General features: G+C 35.6%; 3 protein-coding genes and 1 long non-coding RNA gene across 6 annotated transcripts; 2 read left to right on the top strand and 2 right to left on the bottom strand.

The window, feature by feature from the left end:
• Window positions 1-1,222: 1,222 nt before the first annotated feature.
• Window positions 1,223-3,135, bottom strand: LOC129760605 (aldehyde dehydrogenase, mitochondrial). Its single transcript, XM_055758265.1, has 5 exons — window positions 2,977-3,135; window positions 2,726-2,825; window positions 2,506-2,654; window positions 2,216-2,312; window positions 1,223-2,155 (listed from the first exon to the last, which is right to left on the bottom strand). Exons 2-5 carry the CDS (start codon window positions 2,822-2,824, stop codon window positions 1,238-1,240), a joined length of 1,263 nt encoding a protein of 420 aa, XP_055614240.1. The 5' UTR covers window position 2,825; window positions 2,977-3,135; the 3' UTR covers window positions 1,223-1,237.
• Window positions 3,136-3,265: 130 nt separating this feature from the next.
• LOC129760604 (AP-3 complex subunit beta-2) lies at window positions 3,266-7,158 on the top strand. The gene is made up of 4 exons (XM_055758264.1): window positions 3,266-3,540; window positions 3,698-4,355; window positions 4,535-5,132; window positions 5,187-7,158. The coding sequence occupies exons 1-4, from the start codon at window positions 3,413-3,415 to the stop codon at window positions 7,103-7,105; spliced, it is 3,303 nt and encodes a 1,100-aa protein (XP_055614239.1). The 5' UTR covers window positions 3,266-3,412; the 3' UTR covers window positions 7,106-7,158.
• A 492-nt stretch (window positions 7,159-7,650) lies between these two features.
• LOC129760606 (protein SREK1IP1-like) lies at window positions 7,651-8,473 on the top strand. The gene is made up of 2 exons (XM_055758266.1): window positions 7,651-7,825; window positions 8,058-8,473. The coding sequence occupies exons 1-2, from the start codon at window positions 7,721-7,723 to the stop codon at window positions 8,388-8,390; spliced, it is 438 nt and encodes a 145-aa protein (XP_055614241.1). The 5' UTR covers window positions 7,651-7,720; the 3' UTR covers window positions 8,391-8,473.
• Window positions 8,474-8,624: 151 nt separating this feature from the next.
• On the bottom strand, window positions 8,625-17,404 carry LOC129760607 (uncharacterized). Of its 3 annotated transcripts, none has more exons than XR_008740369.1 (5): window positions 16,991-17,404; window positions 15,996-16,929; window positions 15,760-15,929; window positions 11,300-11,398; window positions 8,625-10,161 (listed from the first exon to the last, which is right to left on the bottom strand). It is a non-coding gene; the product is annotated as an uncharacterized LOC129760607 (long non-coding RNA). The 3 variants fall into 3 exon arrangements; XR_008740368.1 differs by lacking the exon at window positions 8,625-10,161 and having other exon boundaries at window positions 10,182-11,398; window positions 16,991-17,136; window positions 17,204-17,255; XR_008740367.1 differs by lacking the exon at window positions 8,625-10,161 and having other exon boundaries at window positions 10,185-11,398; window positions 16,991-17,395.
• Between the last annotated feature and the right edge of the window lie 2,220 nt (window positions 17,405-19,624).

The raw sequence follows: 19,624 nt of genomic DNA, 5'->3' as shown, positions 1-19,624 counted from the left end.
TTAATTTCAGATAGCATGACCATTTGTACTTTTTCACTTTTCCGCATAAAAAAGATTTTCATTAGGCTAAGCTAAGGGATTATATCACAGTTCCCGGTAAACCATATCGCAGTATTCATTTTGATGATGGTATGACATTTCGCGTATGAACTTGTTTGGCGGTTTTTGATTTGGCATTTAGCCTTTTTGTCAGCTTGCCATTCAGCGGTTTGTTACACTACGCGGTTTCCCAATTTGTGAATAAGTCTTTTTGGTGCTATGGAGTCAATTCGTGCTTTATTTCAAATGTTTATAGGTCGTCCTAGAAACATGGATCAGGATCAAGATTATGAGGATGTCCTTACAGGATCGTTCCTTCGAATAAACCTAGAAACACGGGGCCTTCTTAGATCTTTGAGTAAAACTACAAAAAACAGGGCCGTCTTAGAAACATAGACAAGAGCTAAGAGATTATAGATCTTCGAGTGAACCTAGAAAAACGGAACCGTTTCATAAATATTGATCAAAACTACGAGGCTGCCTCCTCACGCTGCGCGTCCGAACTAGAATGACTACGCTTCGCGTTTCAGAACCAAAAAAAAAAAATTGGGATATATTTGCCGAGTATATTTTTGAGCAAATAGGTATCTTAACGCGAAATGTTGCATACTGCCAAAACGAAAAAAGGGATTTGTCAAATGGTAAACCGCCATATAGACCAAACCGTCAATAGTCATGCCGCCGTTAGGTCGCCAAAATATCATACCGCCAAACACTATACCGCTAATTTAAAAACCGCGGACAGAGGATCAACCGGTTAAGGATGTTATCTCACAGAATACGCTTCATATGTTCATATGTTTAAAGTTTTCAAACAATCTTGTTGAAGTAAGAACAATCATCTGATTTTATTTTAAGATTACAAATTCCGTGTGAGGCATCACGTTTCGAGTACGAAGGCATTTCACGAGAATTGACATTGGCGCGGAATCACAATACGCCAAAAAGTATACATTTTATAAGAAATTGTGGAGAAGATTGAGCGAAATAATTCCACATCCACAGTGACAAGCGCGTACTTATTGGAACACACGCTGTGATAATTTTTTACATGTGATTTTAAACCAGTTGGTTTATTTATCCCCGGTAAATGTGGTAAACCGAGGAATAAAGAATACGTTACAAAAATGTGTGTATGATAGTCAGACAATCTTATAAAATCTTACTATTTTCTGCTACTTGTAAATTATTCAATGTGCTAGTTTGTTTTTACTTTTTCAGTACTTACTTCTTCGCGTGCAATAGTCATATCGTCCTGGACGTCAGCAAAAACTGTTGGTTGGATAAAATATCCTGGAAGACCGTCATGTTTCTCACCTCCAGCGACCAGTTTGGCACCCTGCTTTTTGCCACTGTCAATCAAACTTAATATCTTGTCGAACTGCTCTTTATCGACCTGTGGTCCATGCTCCGTTGTTAAATCAAAAGGATTGCCAACGGTGCGTTTTTTAGCTCTTTCAGCACTTCGTTCGACAAACTCATCATAGATTTTATCTTCGACATAAGTACGCGATCCAGCACAGCAACATTGCCCCATATTGAAGAACAACCCAAAGTGTGATGTTTCGACTGCGTGTTTCATGTCGGTATCGGCCAGAATGATGTTTGGACTCTTACCACCGAGTTCTAAGGTGGTTCTCTTAAGGTTGCTCAATCCAGAACCTTGTTGTATTTTCTTACCGACTTCGGTTGATCCGGTAAATGCTACTTTATCAACATCATTATGTTGAACAATAGCAGCCCCTGCATCACCATATCCGGGCACAACGTTCACAACTCCTGGTGGAAAACCAGCTTCCTTTATCAGTTGAGCCATGTAGAGAGCCGTCAGACTGGTTTGTTCCGCCGGTTTCAGTACAATAGTGTTTCCGGTAGCAAGAGCCGGACCAAACTTCCATGCGGCCATAAGGATTGGGAAATTCCACGGAATAATTTGTCCACAAACTCCAACGGGTTCATGACGGGTGTAAACGAAAAATTCTCCATCCATGGGAATCACTTTTCCGTGATTTTTATCTGCCCAGCCAGCATAGTAGCGTAAATTGTTGATGGCCAACGGAACATCAACATTGTAGGACATGAAATATGGTTTACCATTGTCCAGGGTCTCAAGGCTCTGCAAAAATAATCATAACGTATAAGCCAATTAACTGTATAATGTTATGTGTACGCTTACAGCAAGATAAACACGATCCCTCTCCATAAGGTCAGCTAGTTTGTATAAAAGTTGACCTCGTCTGGAAGCATCCATTCGGCGCCATGGAGAACCTAGCCTGTTGAAAATTATAAAATTGTAGTAAATTGAGTGATAAAATAAAACAAATTCTACAATTAAAAAATGAAATAAAAAATCAAACTTCCACGATTGGAAGTGACCAATGTATTAGTGACCATTTATAATACCATCAACAATCAAAGATCTAAAATTAGCCAGTAATGATCGGTTGGGAACGAAAAAAAACTTACTTGAATGCTTCTCGAGCTGCGGCCACAGCAACATCGATGTCCTCCTTACCGCCCTGTTGGATTTCGGCAATGACCTTCTCGTTAGCTGGATTGACCGTGGGAAACACCTTCCCACCAACGCTTTTGTGCCATTCGTTGTTGATAAAGATCTGATAGGAAAAGAAATAAAGGTTAACAAATTCATAAAATTTAACCCGCTCAACCTGATGTGATTACTTACACCGGTGTAAAGGATGTCCGGATTCGTTTGGGGTGCGGGAACAGTGGCATACCGTCTGATCAGGTTGGAAGTGCCACGATGTGCTATTAAACGAAACATCCTGAAACGAAAGCGTAAAATCGTGGATAACCGGTTATCAGTAATGTGTTATTCACTTGATAATGAAAGATAAGAAACCTGTTAAGGAATATGGGGTTGTTGCCCTTTGTTTTCTTGTCATCGAGATAATAATAGGAATAATAAACACTCACTTTATCGAATTCCTGTAAACCAACGTTGACACACTGGACTCTGAGTATTTGCAGGATTTGTCGAACGACGCGTAGAAACTGTTGTTTCTTAAATGGGATTTTAAATTCGACTACGACGGTGTCGTAAATTTAAAAGCACTTCTGGCCGGCACCTCTGAAACGTCTGAAACAAACGAAAAGAAGAAATGAACTTAAAGAGAGCTCACAAAGTGAACGAAGTGAACACAAAGTACTCACAAAGTGATCACCAGTGAACACACTCATTTCTTGGGAATCACTTATACTGAAAGCTTGCTGTCAGTCAGACATCAGCATCGGAGAAAGTCAGCGAAAAAATCTTGTTGTGTTTTGCGTGATCTAATTTGTTGGAAATTTTGTTTAAAGGGTTTTATTCATTTCGGTGATAAAAGAAAACTCATCGAACATCGGTATTAACATGTTGTCTTCCGGCTCCGCAGCGGTTGGTGTCAGTGCTCTCACCGGAGTTAATTCCTACGGTAACGATCGAAGTGACGTGGTAGAATATGCCACCGAAGGAGGATTCTTTCATGCGGATTATAAAAAGTAAGATTGCTTGTTGTTTTGACAATTTTGCAAATTTCCTAAACTTTATTTGCCTGAATCATAGAACTTAAGAAAGTTTTAATATTGGCAAGTCATGATTCGAATTTTCACGAGGAATATGTTTAATCGAATTCTCTACCGTCGATTTAAATTACAGACATGACGATCTCAAACAGATGCTTGATAGCAACAAAGATAGTCTCAAGCTAGAAGCAATGAAACGGATTATTGGTATGATTGCCAAGGGCCGAGATGCTTCTGAGCTGTTTCCGGCAGTGGTGAAAAACGTCGTTTCTAAAAATATCGAGGTGAAGAAGCTAGTGTATGTCTATCTGGTCCGATATGCCGAGGAACAACAGGACCTAGCATTGCTTTCGATATCGACGTTCCAGCGTGCTCTCAAAGATCCTAATCAACTGATTAGGGCAAGCGCGCTGCGGGTTTTGTCCAGCATCCGGGTATCGATGATAGTACCGATCGTAATGTTAGCAATTCGGGATTCCGCATCGGACATGAGTCCCTACGTTAGAAAAACCGCTGCTCATGCTATTCCAAAATTGTACCATCTAGATCCGGAGCAAAAGGACGAATTAATCACGGTCATCGAAAAACTTCTTGCCGATAGAACCACACTCGTAGTTGGTTCAGCAGTAATGGCTTTTGAAGAGGTTTGTCCTGAAAGAACCGATTTGATCCACAAGAACTATCGGAAGTTGTGTAATCTGCTTGTTGATGTCGATGAATGGGGGCAAGTTTTGATCATTAATATGTTGACACGATACGCCCGAACTCAGTTCACAGACCCTAATGCCGACGTAAGTACAATTTGAATCCTTTGGAACACATCTTTTTAAGTTTTAGCTCTTAATTTTAATCAAATTATTAAATAGGCTAAATTAACATAACAGGTTTCTTAGTTTTTATGCGCAAAACATATTCAAAGCACTTTCAAGAATTTAGCAGTACTTGAAAATATACAATTATATCTTTTCAGGATTTTAATGATGATGAGGAGAACATGGACAATAAACCTTTTTATGATGAGTCCTCGTCGGAGTCAGAGCAAACAAAAACGGCACCAAAATCGCCTAGAAAAACGTATGCGTTGGATATTGATCATCGATTATTGTTGCGTCAAACGAAGCCTCTGTTACAAAGTCGTAATGCGTCAGTTGTGATGGCAGTGGCTCAGTTATATCACCATATTGCTCCTAAGAACGAGGTTACAATCGTAGCCAAGGCTTTGATTCGTTTGCTGCGTAGCCACAAAGAAGTACAGAGCATTGTGCTTACCTGCATCGCCTCCATGTCGGTGGAACGCAAATCTATCTTTGAGATGTATCTGAAATCGTTTTTCGTCAGATCCAGCGATCAAACTCACATAAAGTTGCTCAAGCTGGACATTTTAACAAATCTAGCTACTGAAACGAGTATTTCGGTTATCTTGCGAGAGTTTCAAACTTATATTAGTAGTAATGATAAGGATTTTGTAGCATCTACAATTCAAGCTATTGGCAGATGTGCAGCTTCGATCAGCGAAGTAACCGACACTTGCTTAAGTGGTCTAGTTCATCTACTTTCTAATAAAGATGGTAAGTAAACTCCTGTTTCGCTTTTATATGAGGTTGATTTTTTTTTCGTTTTAGAGTATGTGGTAGCTGAAAGCGTCGTTGTTATCAAGAAGTTGCTGCAGACGCAAAAAGAAGAGCATTTTGACATCATTACTCAAATGGCAAAACTTTTAGATTTTATTCAAGTACCAGCTGCACGAGCTTCTATTCTTTGGCTTATTGGTGAATACAACGAAAAAATTCCGAAGATAGCTCCAGATGTGCTTCGCAAACTAGCCAAATCTTTCATCGATGAAGAAGACGTTGTAAAATTACAGGTTCTTAATCTTGCTGTTAAACTGTATTTGACGAATCCGGATCAAACGGAGCTTCTTTGTCAGTACGTTTTCAACCTAGCTCGTTATGATCAAAACTATGACATCAGGGACCGAGCAAGGTACCTTAAGCAGTTCATATTTCCTGCCAGCGGCAATGTGACGATCTTAGCACAGAGTGCTAGAAGCATTTTTCTTGCTAAAAAACCAGCACCTTCATTTGAAAGTAAATACGATGGACGTAAATGCTTCCAACTGGGATCGCTTTCACACTACTTGAATATGCGTGCCAATGGATACCAAGATTTACCCCAATTTCCAGAAACAGCACCCGATAGCTCTGTGCGTAACGTCGAACCTCCGCCAGAATATGGCTACCCAGCCCAAAATACTGATGGAGGAAGTCACGAAGATTCGACTACCCAAAGACGTCCAAAAGACAAGAAAAAAGTCAAATCTTTCTATACAGATTCTGAAAAAAGTTCATCAGAAGATGAAAGCAGTTCGGAATCAGACTCTTGTTCAAGTGATGAATCTGGAGAATCTGGTTCCGGTTCCGAAACGGATAAGTCGAATCGTATAGAAAAATCAAAAGCCTCCTATAATGATGTCGATGCGCTGGCAAAGAAAAAGGAAGATTTCGAATCTCTTTCCTCCGGTTCAGAAGATGAAAGTGAGGACAGTAACAGCAGTAGTAGTAGCAGCGGAAGCTATGACAGCTCTTCTAGTGGTGATGACAGCGGTTCTAATGAATCTGATAAGGTGAAACCTAATCCGCCCAAAGCAAACGCAATGGCCTCTAAAATTAACAATTCATCTGCATCGCGGACATCTCGTAAACAAGATTTGGATTTATTATTAGATATAGATGATATAACTCCGGTCGGCCCCATAATGACGCCTTCACTTGGGGGCTTTTTAACTCCAATGACACCAGGTGGTGTGACAAATTCAGCAAGTGAGACAATTGAAATAGTTGGACCAAGTTTCATTACACAAGAATATCAAGAACTTTTGAACAAAGTTAACGGATATGGTCTTGGTATAAAATATCGCTTTACACGAGCACCTCATCTGTATTCTAGTAAAATGATTTCTGTAGAACTTGTTTTCACAAATCATGGTAATTTGGAAATAACAGACATCCAAATTGGACAGAAAAATCTTCAACCAGGCATGTCATTAAATCAATTTTCTCCAATTGAATGCCTCAACCCAAAGGAAACCAGAAGTGGTATATTAGGGCTTGATTTCAACGATACTACGAATCCAGCCAGTTTTGATATAGTGTCAAAAAGTGGTTCCAGCCATGTGACAATCAAAGCCCCTATTGGTGAACTTGTGCGGTCAGTAACACTTTCAAGTGCGTTATTCATTTCAGAACGTGCTAAACTGAGGGGTATGAACGAACATTCTTGCAACCTTACACTAAAAGAAGGTCTTTCCGTTGGGAATGGTTCGCTGCTTCGGCATGTATTTGAGGCTGCAAATGTCAATAACATTGCTAGCAACGATTCAGGCCAGGTATGGTTCGCTGGCCAAACAATGAGCTCGGAGAGTTTAGTTTTTATTGTTTTGCAAAGAAAGTCTGATCAAGAATACACGTTGACTGTAAATTGTGAAAAAATGGTAGTCGGTTCTATGCTTCTGAATGAAATCAAAGCTACACTCAAACAGTAAAAAATTATCAGGTAATATTAAGAATAACGCAAATATATTTTATCCCAATAGTGCATGATGCGTTGAGTTTTTTTTCGATGACAAATGTAATATTACTACAGTATACTATTCGGAAACATTCATAAGCTATGCAATTTATGGTCAACTAGCGAAATACATGAGACAACATACCGACATACCTAGTAAAATCTCACAGCATTATCGACTAGAATGGCACAGGTTGTTAAATACACAAAAAAAATCGGCAAACACGCGAATACTGAAGGCTTGCGCGTACCCTTTTTAAAAAAAATGTGGCACTTATGAACTACTTGTAATTAAAAATAATATCTTTGTTTTTTAAATTTCTTTTGAAATACATTTAATAAATTCACCGTTAGGCAAAAGCCTTCAATTTTTGTCTAGCGGTGAATTTATGAAATGTATTTAACGGTGCGAAATTTGAATCACCTCTGTAAAACGTCTGATCAGACGGCAGGAACCACGGTGTGTAATGTTAAAATGTGGTCGTTTGGCATCCCTTCTTAATACAAAATTTAATTTTTGTTTACCAACATCGCTGATAAGAGCACAGTTATAATATTTGAATTTATTTCATTTAATCGTTAAGAAAATATGGAATTCCTCAGTGGTTCAAGTCAAAAGGATACCATAAGAGCTGCATGTAAAAAGTGTGGCTATGCTGGGCATCTCACTTATCAATGCCGAAATTACTTGAAGGTATGTACGTCGTTCAAGGAGAAAATTCTGATTCCAACTTCAGCATTTCTTTCATTTTTCTTCCGTGAACTAGTGCATTCCGTAAATAAAACTAAAACTACAATGCAGATCTGTATTCACTCGTTAAGATTACAATGATGAGCCTCCCTTTTTTTTAGAAATTCAAAGAGCGCTCGTCCTTAACAATTGACACATCATTTATATAAATAATGATTTTATTTTAACGTTACAGGTGGACTCAAACAAAACGACAATTATAAGCGATGGTAATCTCTCGAGCAGCGATTCGTTAGATATGAATTATCTTACCCCTTTGCAAGAACTTCGTCGTCAAGAAGAAGAGGAACAAAAAGCACGTGAAGAGAAAAAACTTAAAAAGGAGCGGAAAAGGGCCAAAAAAGTTAAGAAAAAATTAAAACGTAAACGTTCACACTCATCCTCTTCTAGTGATTCTGAATCAAACGATGAGCAGCGCTATAAGTCCTCTAAAAAGAAAAGTAAAAAAGTAAAGAAAAGAAAGAGCAAATCTAAGAAAACTAGAAAACATTCTAGTAGTAGTGAGTAGTGATTGATCCTAGAATAAATAAACCATGACTGATATCATCATAATCAATCCAATTTAATCGAGAAATAAAACTTCAATGAGAATTATGTTTTCTAATTATTTTGTAACGAAAATAGTTGATTCAGTACTGTCTGTAGCTGTAGTTAATACGGATTAAGGGTGATTACTGGTTGTGAAAAAAGGCTTTCGAAGATAGGAAAAAGGTCGTTTCTTTTTATATGCTTTTTATTAACAAAATGCAAGGTAAAATTCGTTACCGTATTCGTAGCGTAGTCGATTCGTTGTTAACATAAATAAACATATCTATACATTTTAAAACTCATACGCCTAGCATCGTAGTTTTTTTTTTCATTCAACCGTAATATGCATCTTGTCTTAAGTGTATGTATGTGTACATCAATGTTGACATTAAAGCACTATGTAGTTACTGTTTTACCGACTTCGATTCAATTGGCAATGGTTTATACGAAATGATATTTTTTTTTAAAGTTTTATTAACGATGGCATTCGTGTCGAACGAAATGATAATGATTCAATAAAAGTATATCGTAATTTTAAAATAACATTCGAATATGATTTGGAAGAATTGATCTGGTCAGTAAGTTAAATGGCGGTCCTAACATCTAAAACACATTCATTAATGCCTCAAAACCCCAAATATCCCTGTTTTATTTTCTAAATGTTCATTATATACTTATGCTGATGCGGCACATTCGGCTTAAAATGTTTTGCCATTCTGTCGTGGAGCTTCATAACGAATGGTGAGGAAATAATTTTGCAATTTGTTGAGGGTGTTTATACAGAATTACGGGAAATGAATATTCATCAGATTGCTGAATGAGCCTAAACTCCCATTCGCCTAAATGCCAGTTCAGCATAAAGACACGCAAATCAGTCGAATGAAGCGACTTTTTAATGATTCCAAGAACATGATATTTACTGAGAATTAGCGACCACGGCTGAATTTTTCCTCAAATTTTCACTGCTCATAGCCAAATATACAGAATTTTGCTTTAACCAGCATTAAAAAATGTTATCTACTTAGCCTACTCAAAATGAATATAGATACATATAAGACTGATTTAAAACCCTTGACAAAAATAAATTCCTTGGCTTACGGATCCATTGGAGAGTACTCTATTAGTATTCCTGTAATCTATTTCAAGCTCATGAATGTTATAATCGCAAGACTTTGAAATCTCGGAAATTGGAAAGGTTTAATAAATTTAATTGGAATGCCTGAATTCTTCAAAAATATCATACTAATCTTCCTAAAATAAGTTTTTTTTATTGTTTGTTTTATGACGGAACGTATCTTTCCATACGACTAGGAGATGGTTTGGTGAAAGACTCGCAGTTTTTTATTGTTATTTAAACAGAACCAAAATCATGATGGTAGATGAAATAAATAAGCAATAGCACTCTTTAAAAGATGTAAGTAACTATTAAGCAATGCGCCAGGCCAGAATCCCTTTGATCTCTATACAGTAGGAAAGACGACAATCTTGACCAAACCCATAAATTCATATTGTGTGGTGCCGTTAATAAAATGTTTTAATTGTACATTCGTAGTATATAAAAATAACAGCTCTCTTAAATGCTAACAAGTTTAAATTCTTTGTTTCGATCACTTTTGTTGTTTCGCTTGGGAATATTGTTGGCTTTACAAAAGCTCTTCAAAGTGGTTCAGTTGATTGGTTAGAATCATGCACGGCTTAATAAAGCTATTGGTAAGCAGGAAGAATTCCGCAGTAGACATCACACACTTGTTCTGTAAAAGTTAATGCAAAGCGAGAATGAATTTATGTTAATAGAAATATGTTTTCATATTAATATTTGTATACGCATTCTATTTTATTTTTTATTTTCTTGATAACTACTTAAATAATTCACCCTAATGGTGGATTTAAAACTAAATCTAAATGCTACACGTATAACTGATTCATTACATACTCATGCCTACATTCTAAGTATCTATATACAAGTGTTCAATTATAAATAAACCAAATTAATAAACAAAAATGTTTTAGCGAGCGTTGAGGGCTTTCTTAGATCAATAACGATAAAACAAAAAATAATACAAATAAAATAACGGGTATTAAATGTATCGCGTGTATCGCTCATTTCTAGCTTCAGGTTCGATCTGCGTGTTGCTTCGTGAGAAAGGTTATTGATAGTGATAGTGATTTCAGTATGATAGTGATTTCAGTCATGAAGTAAGGTATGCTTTACAGTACACACAGTGTATAAACTTTACACATGAATCTAACAACTTACGAATTAAAATAATAGTAATGTGAGAGAAAATTTCATAAGGCATTTTAACAACTAAAAGTAAAACATGAACGTTTGAACAGTGGAAATGGTTAAATATAAAATTTTGGGAAAAAGACAAGAACTTTGAGCTTAACTGCCAAAAATAAACTGGTAAAAGTTATATATCAGAGCTGTTCGAAATGTCGAACACATCATAAAACTTCAACTATTCATGGATGTCCAGACTCCAGATGAGTGATGAAGGAAGTTTGAAGATAAATATTGACCAACGAATGAAACCAAGAAACCAATAAGTTTGTAGTTTCTCTCATCTTTCAAACCGTTTAGTAAAAACCAAAGACCTAGAAAAACACGTGTTTTGCTGATATTCCAGTCACTTTATTAAAATACGAATATGGAGTATACATTCAATCGTGTGAACTATTGTATTCATAGACATTGTGTATTGAAACATCATTAATTTCAGTTTTATTATTCGAGCATTAACTACCATCAACTACCAGGAAACTGGAAAGGAGGGTACTATGTATCATGCATCTATTATTTCATTTCAAACATCGAATATCTATTGCAATAACATGCAAACTCAAGGAATACGGAAATTTCAATCAGATATATCGAAAACCACTGACTCAGGCGGTGCTGGTTCCGGTACTGGTTGATTGGCATCTTTTTTTACGCGAAAGCAAAAATCTATCCAACTTTTCCGGTACGCCCCAGCCTTGCGATTTCTGTAAATAAAAAAAAAATGGTGTTAGATTAATCATTAAATTCAAATTTACTTGGCGAACTTTGGCAAATCAAAATTCAAGCATGTTGATTTTGTAAAATTTTTGCTCTAAACCTTTGAAATTCTTTGATCTGCATGTCCACAATAATTCTACTGTTTTCGATCAGAAATAGTTTTTCACCCTGAATTATCGCTCCTGAAACACTCAATATGTACATAATATAATATCATCTTATTATGATTCACGTAGCCACCAATCATCAACATTAATCCCAGGTTCAAATACCCCCTCTAACCAATCGTTTCAATTGAATTAAACTTAGTTATGATAATTATCATTACAAAAGAAATCATACACTTTCAAACTGTTTAGAAAGGCCTGAAACAAATAAAAAGGTTACAAAATAAAAAAACGCGACAATATATATGCCCATCTATAAATTATTTTCCTTGACAAATTTCTCTCAATCAACATTTTGATGATATAACCCACTGTAACTTGCGTTTCCCGAAACAATAAGTTAAAACAGAGCTTTCGCCTTTAGATTATTACCCGTAAACCATGAGCTTTGATTGCCGCTTACTTTTTTCAAAAAAAAAAAAAAAATACTGATGTTTTTACTTTCTCTGAAACATAATTTATTTTAATGCTTTTAAATATTTTTGGCATAAATAAGGTCTTTTCTATAAAACACCCTAAACTACCGTGAAGGCGTGAATGGCCCCTAGGATGAATGTTCTCTATGCCGTATAAAGATAATTGTACTTTAAAAGAAAAATTCAAAGTGAGAAACTTTTCATTACAACGCCACAAAACACACGAATTTGTAAAAAGTCCGCGCACGCATATGTTGCTTATTCCAATCGCCGCTCACAAGTGTACCGCGCACTTCTTAATAAGGGTTTGAACAGTAAATAAAATATCCAAACAGTTTAAAATGTTGTTTACATGGCTCTCAGGCTCATTGTGAATATTCTCAGGTAAGAATTTTTATGATTCACACATCAAACACCGATTTGTCTTCATTATTGTTTGTGAAACTAGTCTGGTGCTGAATTAGTATGAGACGCCATTTTTACAAAGCATTATTTTGCCGGAAGATATTTTGGAACAATATTTTCGGTCCCGATTTCAAAAAATCATCACACATTCGGCGAACTGTATGAAAATCCACGAGATAGTTGACCAACTAAAACTAAACATATCCGAATTACTATCCTACCCTCAAATTTATAAAAAATTGTAGCGATTTTCATTAGATAATCGTTTTTTCAGATATTGTTTTAAAAAATGGTGTTTCTTCAGCCGGTTATATGATGGAAAATATTGATTGGAAAGCCTACTTGCAAGCTTTGTGGACTTCTTGAAGAACTTTTCAGCAGTTAAACACTGCTGATAAATACCTACTAGAAGACTTTCCGTGCGATGATAGAAACATTCCAAAATCAAGTGTCTGCGCTAAATAAAATTGTCATTTTTCCGCTTCAAATAATTCACTTTTCTTCACAAATGATTCATTTAAAAGCTAAAAATAACTTACGTTCGAAAGTTTTTGCCGAGGTACTCGAATTCAACACACAAAACTAAATTACAAAAAGGGACCCACTTAGCCACTTGCTAACAGCAGGAAAAAAAATGGCATCCGGCAAAAACGATGATTGTTTTTATTTTAGAATAAATTTATTTCTAGTATGGCAAGCGAAAGATACTTAGAGTAGGTATCAGAAAATGCGAAACATATAAATTTCCGTTGTTTAATTTCGGATAAAATAAAGATTAAAATTAAAAGTTCGCGGCCATTGGTGCTTCCACGGTACATCGAAATGATTGTTAGGAAAATAGTGGCTCCAGAGAGCAGCTTCGGAAAATTCTATTTTGGAGCATGACAGATTTAGGATTGACTAGTTAAAGATCTCAAACGGTTTAGTAGTTTCTGAATACTTTTTACAAATGTACATATTTTTACATATTTGAAAAAGTTTGAATTGAATGGCATAATTTACGATAAGTTAGTATTTTTGAAATTGCTTATACTATAACCAATTTGCGGTTTTCAACCAAGCATCCCACCAGAGTCATAGTACGTTTTTGGAGCGGTTCCTTCGAATGGATTGAAGATGAATCCTGTTTTCATTGAAGCTGGAGTTAAAGTTAATACTGAAGTCTACATGGATGTTTTGATGAATCAGGTGCTTATATGAACTCAGGCAAACTTTAGTGAAACCCAGAATGTTGTTTTTCAACCAGACAGAGCCCATGTCTAGATACCTCCAAACGAACCGAAGCCAGGCTGGAGAAAAATGTGAAGTTTTGGATCACCATGTTTTTATTTCGGACCACCTTCGGGACCTATTTTGGACCACCCTTAAACTAAAAAGATATTTTTTCGAATTTTGCTACCGTTTCGGCAGCAATTAATTCAGTTTAGTTTAGATTTTTTTTAAATTTTTACTCTTGTAATCAAGTTTTGTTCACGTTAATTTGTTCGTCAACGTTTTCTTCAACTTTTCTTAAGCCTCTTTCTACATGTTATTTGTTTGTACAACTTAACAAAAATTTATTAAACAAAACTTGGTGATAAGAAGAAGAAGGTACCTGGGGATTTTTTTTATTATCTGACAATTTGCGCCGGGGGTCTTCAGATCTTCCCCAAAATTGAAAATTTGGTTCATTTTTGCGACTTAAAAACACATGTATTTTTTCAGATTTCTAACATTTTTATTTTTTGAGTTAGCTTCGGTTAGATTTTTTTGTAAATAAAAAATAACCATTTTTCAAAGCTACATAACTCTGTTGTTTCTCAACGGAAATTATAAAATAGCACATCAAAATGCATTGAAATTTTATCAGCTTTCCAAATAGAATGGTTGAAAAAAATTAAATAATGACCTTCAACATGAAAAGTTGTAAATAAACTTTAAATGGCGTCTAAAAGTACCGTCTGCACCACCGAATATTTTGCAAAAAATACCATTGTATAGATCGATGATGCAACTTTCATCTGAAGACACCAAAGTGGGCCATTAACACCTTGAAGAGTTATGAAAGAAATAATGACAATAAATCTCTTTTTTTGCATAGAAAACAAACAATGGTCGAACAACTGCACTCACATATGGAGATAGCAAGCACTTCCAACAACATGGAAACAAAAGAACTTACCAAAGCAGGTAAAAAACACTACTTCTTCGTGCTTTGTAGATTGTTTGCAGCAAAACTGACTTTGAATTTTAACCAAAATTTTGAGTATCGTATTGTTTAAGTGATATAACTAATAATGGGAATGTTGCTTTTACAACCTGGTCACATACTATGTAACTTATCAATTTTTCGATCAAAGATCATTGTGAAGCATAATCAATGCCAATAGTAAAAGGTTCAGTTCCTGTGTTTGGGATCACAAAAATGTGATTAAAAAAATGAAATATAGACGTGCTATACATAGTTTTTATATCGGGAGCTAAGCACTGGACACCACAATTCTTTCCCATTGATCAAAAAAGTTTGAGAAAGTGGCACAAATGTTGTAGAAATAATCAAAGAGCTCAGTATGGCCAGCCCAGGCTGTAAAATGATGGAAATATGATACTTTTACCGTATTCGTTTTCTACATTCGCCCAGTTTTGAGGTTTACCATACTAGAACAAACATAATTCGTCGTCAGCGTTTTGCTACCTCGATCGCTCACACACGAATCTTCAGTATTCCCCCGTCCATTTTAAATCAAATCTGGGGAATTACGGATGCAAAACTTAGCGCATAAACTTCTAAAAATGACAGTAAAATGTGCATAACTTGTTGTGACCTGGTGCAAAACTGGGTATAAACAAATACGTTAATAGATTTTTGGATATAACATGAAGTCAGTTAAGCTGCAACAATCTACCCCCCCTTCTTTCATAACAGTCCCATATACAAAAATAAGCAAGCGAGACAATCAGCTTTTTCTGTTTTGGAATATATTTTTAACTTCACCCAAAATAATCTGCACGTCGTGGCTACGTGAATAACTACATAATTTTTATCCAATTGATTTTCACGTAAATGCTACGAAATAGTTAAGTAAACGCGCCCCTATTGGAATTTGTACTCACATCTAATTTACGTGAATTTTTAATGCTTGCAACATGGTTTGACGCTGAAAGTTACGAGAAATTTTTATACAATCGAGGTTCCATTCTAGTCAGCTATATCGTTTCTTTTAATTTTTATGATATTTGAATTATTAATCGTATGGCCTTTTTTTTCTATAAATAAAAAGTCAACCCACAATTTATTTTTCATTGTTTATTACACAATCTACTAAACATACAATAGTCACTGCTTTAGTAACCAATCTACTTAAAAATATGAAAACTTACTGTTTGAGTAACTCCTGCTCCTAGCCACCAAGCCCTTGTTGTTCCGGATTTCCTATTTATTCGTGACCACCAATTTCTGGCTCGAGCCTTTCCAAGTTGCCTTTCTGGAAACATCTGTTGTTTTTCCTGCTGCTGTTGTTACAGTGAACTTGGTACCGTTGTTGCAGTCTCTGTAAAAGCAGAAAAATACTTCGATTGACATAACTTTGCCTTCCTCTGCTGTAATTTTGACTTACCGATAGTTGCATTTTAAGATTTTCCCCAGCAGATTCGTTGGCTCCGGCCATGCCAGCTGGGTCTTGCAGACACCAATAATCTCGCTTCTTGGTAGTTGCATAACCTAGTTGAAGCAAAGTGCATAAAGTGCATCCGCCGTTCGTTTTTTTTTATAAATATTCACCTTCACTAAAGAAACGATTCAAAACGTTTATATGAGAAACTTAAACAAAACTTAAATAAGCTGGTGTTTTTTGATTCCACCACCATTGTGGTTTTCGCGTCCAACACGCTAGAAACTATTAAACCATTTACGATTCAAAAATAACCATTTTTGACCTTTTCCCGGGAAATGTCATTTTATGAGTTCTCCATGAGAAGCCATAAAATGACTTCTAGGGGAGAAGTTCAAATATGGTTATTTTTCAATCGTAAGAGACAGCAACCTAGAGGTAGAAAAATGGTTATTTTTGAATCGTAATTCGGAAAGCAGAATAGCAAATGTGGAAATTTTCAAAATTGTAGATAAAAACTTAGAAAAAAAAACAATGTTTCATTTTTTTAATATTGTATTTCTTGTTTGTTCAACACTCTGGTTTCTCTGGTCCCGATTGGCTTTCCAGTAAAGCAAAACTTTGTTTTCCGGTTCTGCTCTGAACTTTTAGGAATGGCGTTTTTTTTTCATTTTTGATTGATTTTACTGGCGGATGTAACCAGCCAATCGAACAGCGTATTCCTCTACCTCCCTCAAATACTTCTTAGCCGAAGCGCCTTGATCTGGGCCGTTCCGGCCAATCCCGAATCGTTCTCATCATCGAAGTTGAAATTTCTTCCAGCGGCCTCAAAGGTTTGCCCCTCTTCCTCATCGCTGTCGTTTTATTTTTAAGATTTTTCCAGCTCCCGGCGAGCAGCCTTTCCGGAAGATTCTTCCTAGGCCGGTTTGGTTTTGTCAAACTGAAAATAACATGTAGTTTCAATGGCAAGTTGGAGGTTTTCAAAATCGAGCGATACTAACCTTACGTTTGGTCGCTGTTCCATCCGGATGAGCGTTTTTTGGATTTTTTCGTAGCTTTTCGGCGTTCCGCCTTAAAAAAGGAGCATCAATCAACTTATCCTTGACGACGAAGGACGAGACGATAAATTCCGAAGAAAATGCGGTTCCTGCAGAGTTTTGATTTTTAAAGTTCAATGTCTTTAAATAGGATGAATGTTAATGAATAAAACTTACCTTATGCGTTAATGGTTGCAGCAGTTAAGTCTTCACGTTGAATCCGGAGACTGTTGAAAAATTGTACTGCAAACCCGCATAATTAAAAACAGTTAGGGATATAGTACTAACTATTAACTTAATATATTGGTAGCAGTACCAGTATGAAATATCTTCCAAGTATCATTTCATTATACATGTTCAAAATTTTATTACCTCAATAAATTATGACAGGATCGTATCAGTGACAGTGACAATATGATATATGATTTAGTAAGTATAGTATAATAAGAGAATAAAAATTTGCAACCTTTGAATATTGTCTCTGGACCTTATCCAGGACTCTAACAGTGTACGACAAAGTTTCCTTATATTTTCTTAGCATTAGACATTAAATTAAAAAAAAAACAACATTGACAACATTGTATGAGTTAGACAAGTCGTTATCATTTCACCTCTTGCGGATAATAACTAATATTGTTATTTTAAGATGTAGTTGTGAGCTTATGCATTTTTTCGCTCTTGGGTTCAGCATCTGCTAATTTTCACTTCACTTCGTTAAAATTTGTGTCGGCAACCCCACGCCAGGTTCGGAACTGAAAACTGTGTTCAAAATGGCTCCGAAAAAAAAGAATCACGCTGAGAAAAACACACAGAACGCGAAAAGTAAGTAAAACTATATTATATTATCGATAAAAACTAGTGAGATTAAATAAAACTAATGAAATTACAGAAACAAAGATCTCTGCTGAGCGGAGAGCGGAAAAAAAATCTACTGAAAGGCTGAACAATGCAGATCTGCACAAATAGGTAAGATTGTATAATCCATGTATAATATCAGAAATAAAAAATAAAAATCTCAACATTTAAATTTTTTAATTTTATTTTATTTTTTGTGGGAAAGAATTGGAACTATATTGGTTATGGTACAGGGAAGCTCTTTTTAAAAATATTTTACAATATGCGGAACGTATGATTGAGCGTTATTTTTACTACAAACTACTATAAGCAAACTATATCCATTGAAGTTGATGAAATCTATGATTTTGTATTCCAACGTAGCTAGAACATTCAGGTAGATTGTTTTGCTCGCCAAAAGTGGATGATATTTTAACCGTATCCAATAATGTAGCATGAAATATTTGTTCGAAAAAATCGCTCTTTTTGAATGGTAAACATGCTTAACAGCCCTTTCCCCATATGGTACTTTAACAGATAATCATAATACAGATTGTTAATATGGTCTGTGTTATTGTACATATACTGTTCACTTTACAATAAACGATAACGTTTAGAGACAATATAGAATATTCTCTATATATTGTAATTGATTATGCGGGAATTACTAATAAATAAAAAAAAATCGGAAAAATGCAGCGCGAAGAACGACCCCATGATTGCGGAAATGTACAATATTTTTCCGTTTTTTTTTTAATTGAGGTTAAATTTTCATCCTTTTTTTGGTTAATACCCTAAAACTAGAAATATGGTTTAAATGGTACCATAAAATATTGTTGAAAAATAACCATATTGGCAGTTTTACAGGAAACACCAGAAAATGGTTATTTTTCAATAAAAAATGGTTAAATTAAAATGAGCGTGAACGGCGCGCCGGTTTGCTGTGGCGCTTATCGAGAATTTTTCGGGGCTACGAAAATATTAAAACGTAAACAAATTCAGACGGCTGCACGGCTGCCTTTGATTCTTATAAGAAAAATGATCACACGCACGGAAAAATTTATCAAAACGGAATTCAAGACACCCACTTAGAATTTACGTGAATTTCGTGTATCAGTTACGGGTTGATATGTATTAGCTACGGGGAAGTAATGTGGTTGCTACAGGACACACGTAGAATCGATGGGATGCATCAAAAACTTAGTTTACGTGAAAAATCCCGTAAAATTAATTTCTTTATTATTTTGGGTGTTGTGACCACCACTTTCAGCATAAACGAAAATCGTTTCTCGGTTGTCATAATAAATCGTTAGGCCTGAAATTTTCGAAATTGGGTTATTGGTAAGGTCGAGAGCGCCATTTTTATTCATTATGGGACTGTTAATCGACCATATTTGAAACCTTTTTCGAATCTACTAGCATAACAGTCCCATACAAAATATATTTTTCTCACCAAGCTACTTTCTAAGACTTGAATTTGATCATTTTTGAACTTCTAAATGCAATTGTAAGAAAAAGAAACATACTTTTGCAAAAATATATCATGAATTCCACATTGTAAGTTGAATCTTTTTACGATTTTTGATTGCATCCGATAGTTTTTCGCTCAGGAAGTCATTCCTAAGAAAGTCAGACCTGCCTTCGAAAACTAGTGTGCATCATTCGACATCAAGTGAGTTAAAAAAATGTTTAAATGATTCAAAGCAATAAACCAAAGACTATTTCGCCGAAAGAAACATTGAAAAGTAACCAAATCCGTGGTAT

Source organism: Uranotaenia lowii, unplaced genomic scaffold, assembly GCF_029784155.1.
Source record: "Uranotaenia lowii strain MFRU-FL unplaced genomic scaffold, ASM2978415v1 HiC_scaffold_679, whole genome shotgun sequence".
Classification (NCBI taxonomy): domain Eukaryota; kingdom Metazoa; phylum Arthropoda; class Insecta; order Diptera; family Culicidae; genus Uranotaenia; species Uranotaenia lowii.
Note: the sequence above shows the minus strand (reverse complement) of the source record. Positions and strands in the feature narration are given on the sequence as shown.

What these genes read in the sequence shown, in the direction of transcription:
- LOC129760605 (XM_055758265.1), bottom strand. Translation starts at nt 2,824, where the DNA reads ATGTTTCGTTTAATAGCACATCGTGGCACTTCCAACCTGATCAGACGG. An exon ending in CGGACATCCTTTACACCGGT is followed by an intron (nt 2,655 to 2,725) that starts GTAAGTAATCAC and finishes TTTTCCTATCAG; the next exon opens with ATCTTTATCAACAACGAATG. An exon ending in GGGATCGTGTTTATCTTGCT is followed by an intron (nt 2,156 to 2,215) that starts GTAAGCGTACAC and finishes TTATTTTTGCAG; the next exon opens with AGCCTTGAGACCCTGGACAA.
- LOC129760604 (XM_055758264.1), top strand. Translation starts at nt 3,413, where the DNA reads ATGTTGTCTTCCGGCTCCGCAGCGGTTGGTGTCAGTGCTCTCACCGGA. An exon ending in TCACAGACCCTAATGCCGAC is followed by an intron (nt 4,356 to 4,534) that starts GTAAGTACAATT and finishes ATATCTTTTCAG; the next exon opens with GATTTTAATGATGATGAGGA. An exon ending in TCTACTTTCTAATAAAGATG is followed by an intron (nt 5,133 to 5,186) that starts GTAAGTAAACTC and finishes TTTTCGTTTTAG; the next exon opens with AGTATGTGGTAGCTGAAAGC.
- LOC129760606 (XM_055758266.1), top strand. Translation starts at nt 7,721, where the DNA reads ATGGAATTCCTCAGTGGTTCAAGTCAAAAGGATACCATAAGAGCTGCA. An exon ending in AATGCCGAAATTACTTGAAG is followed by an intron (nt 7,826 to 8,057) that starts GTATGTACGTCG and finishes TTAACGTTACAG; the next exon opens with GTGGACTCAAACAAAACGAC.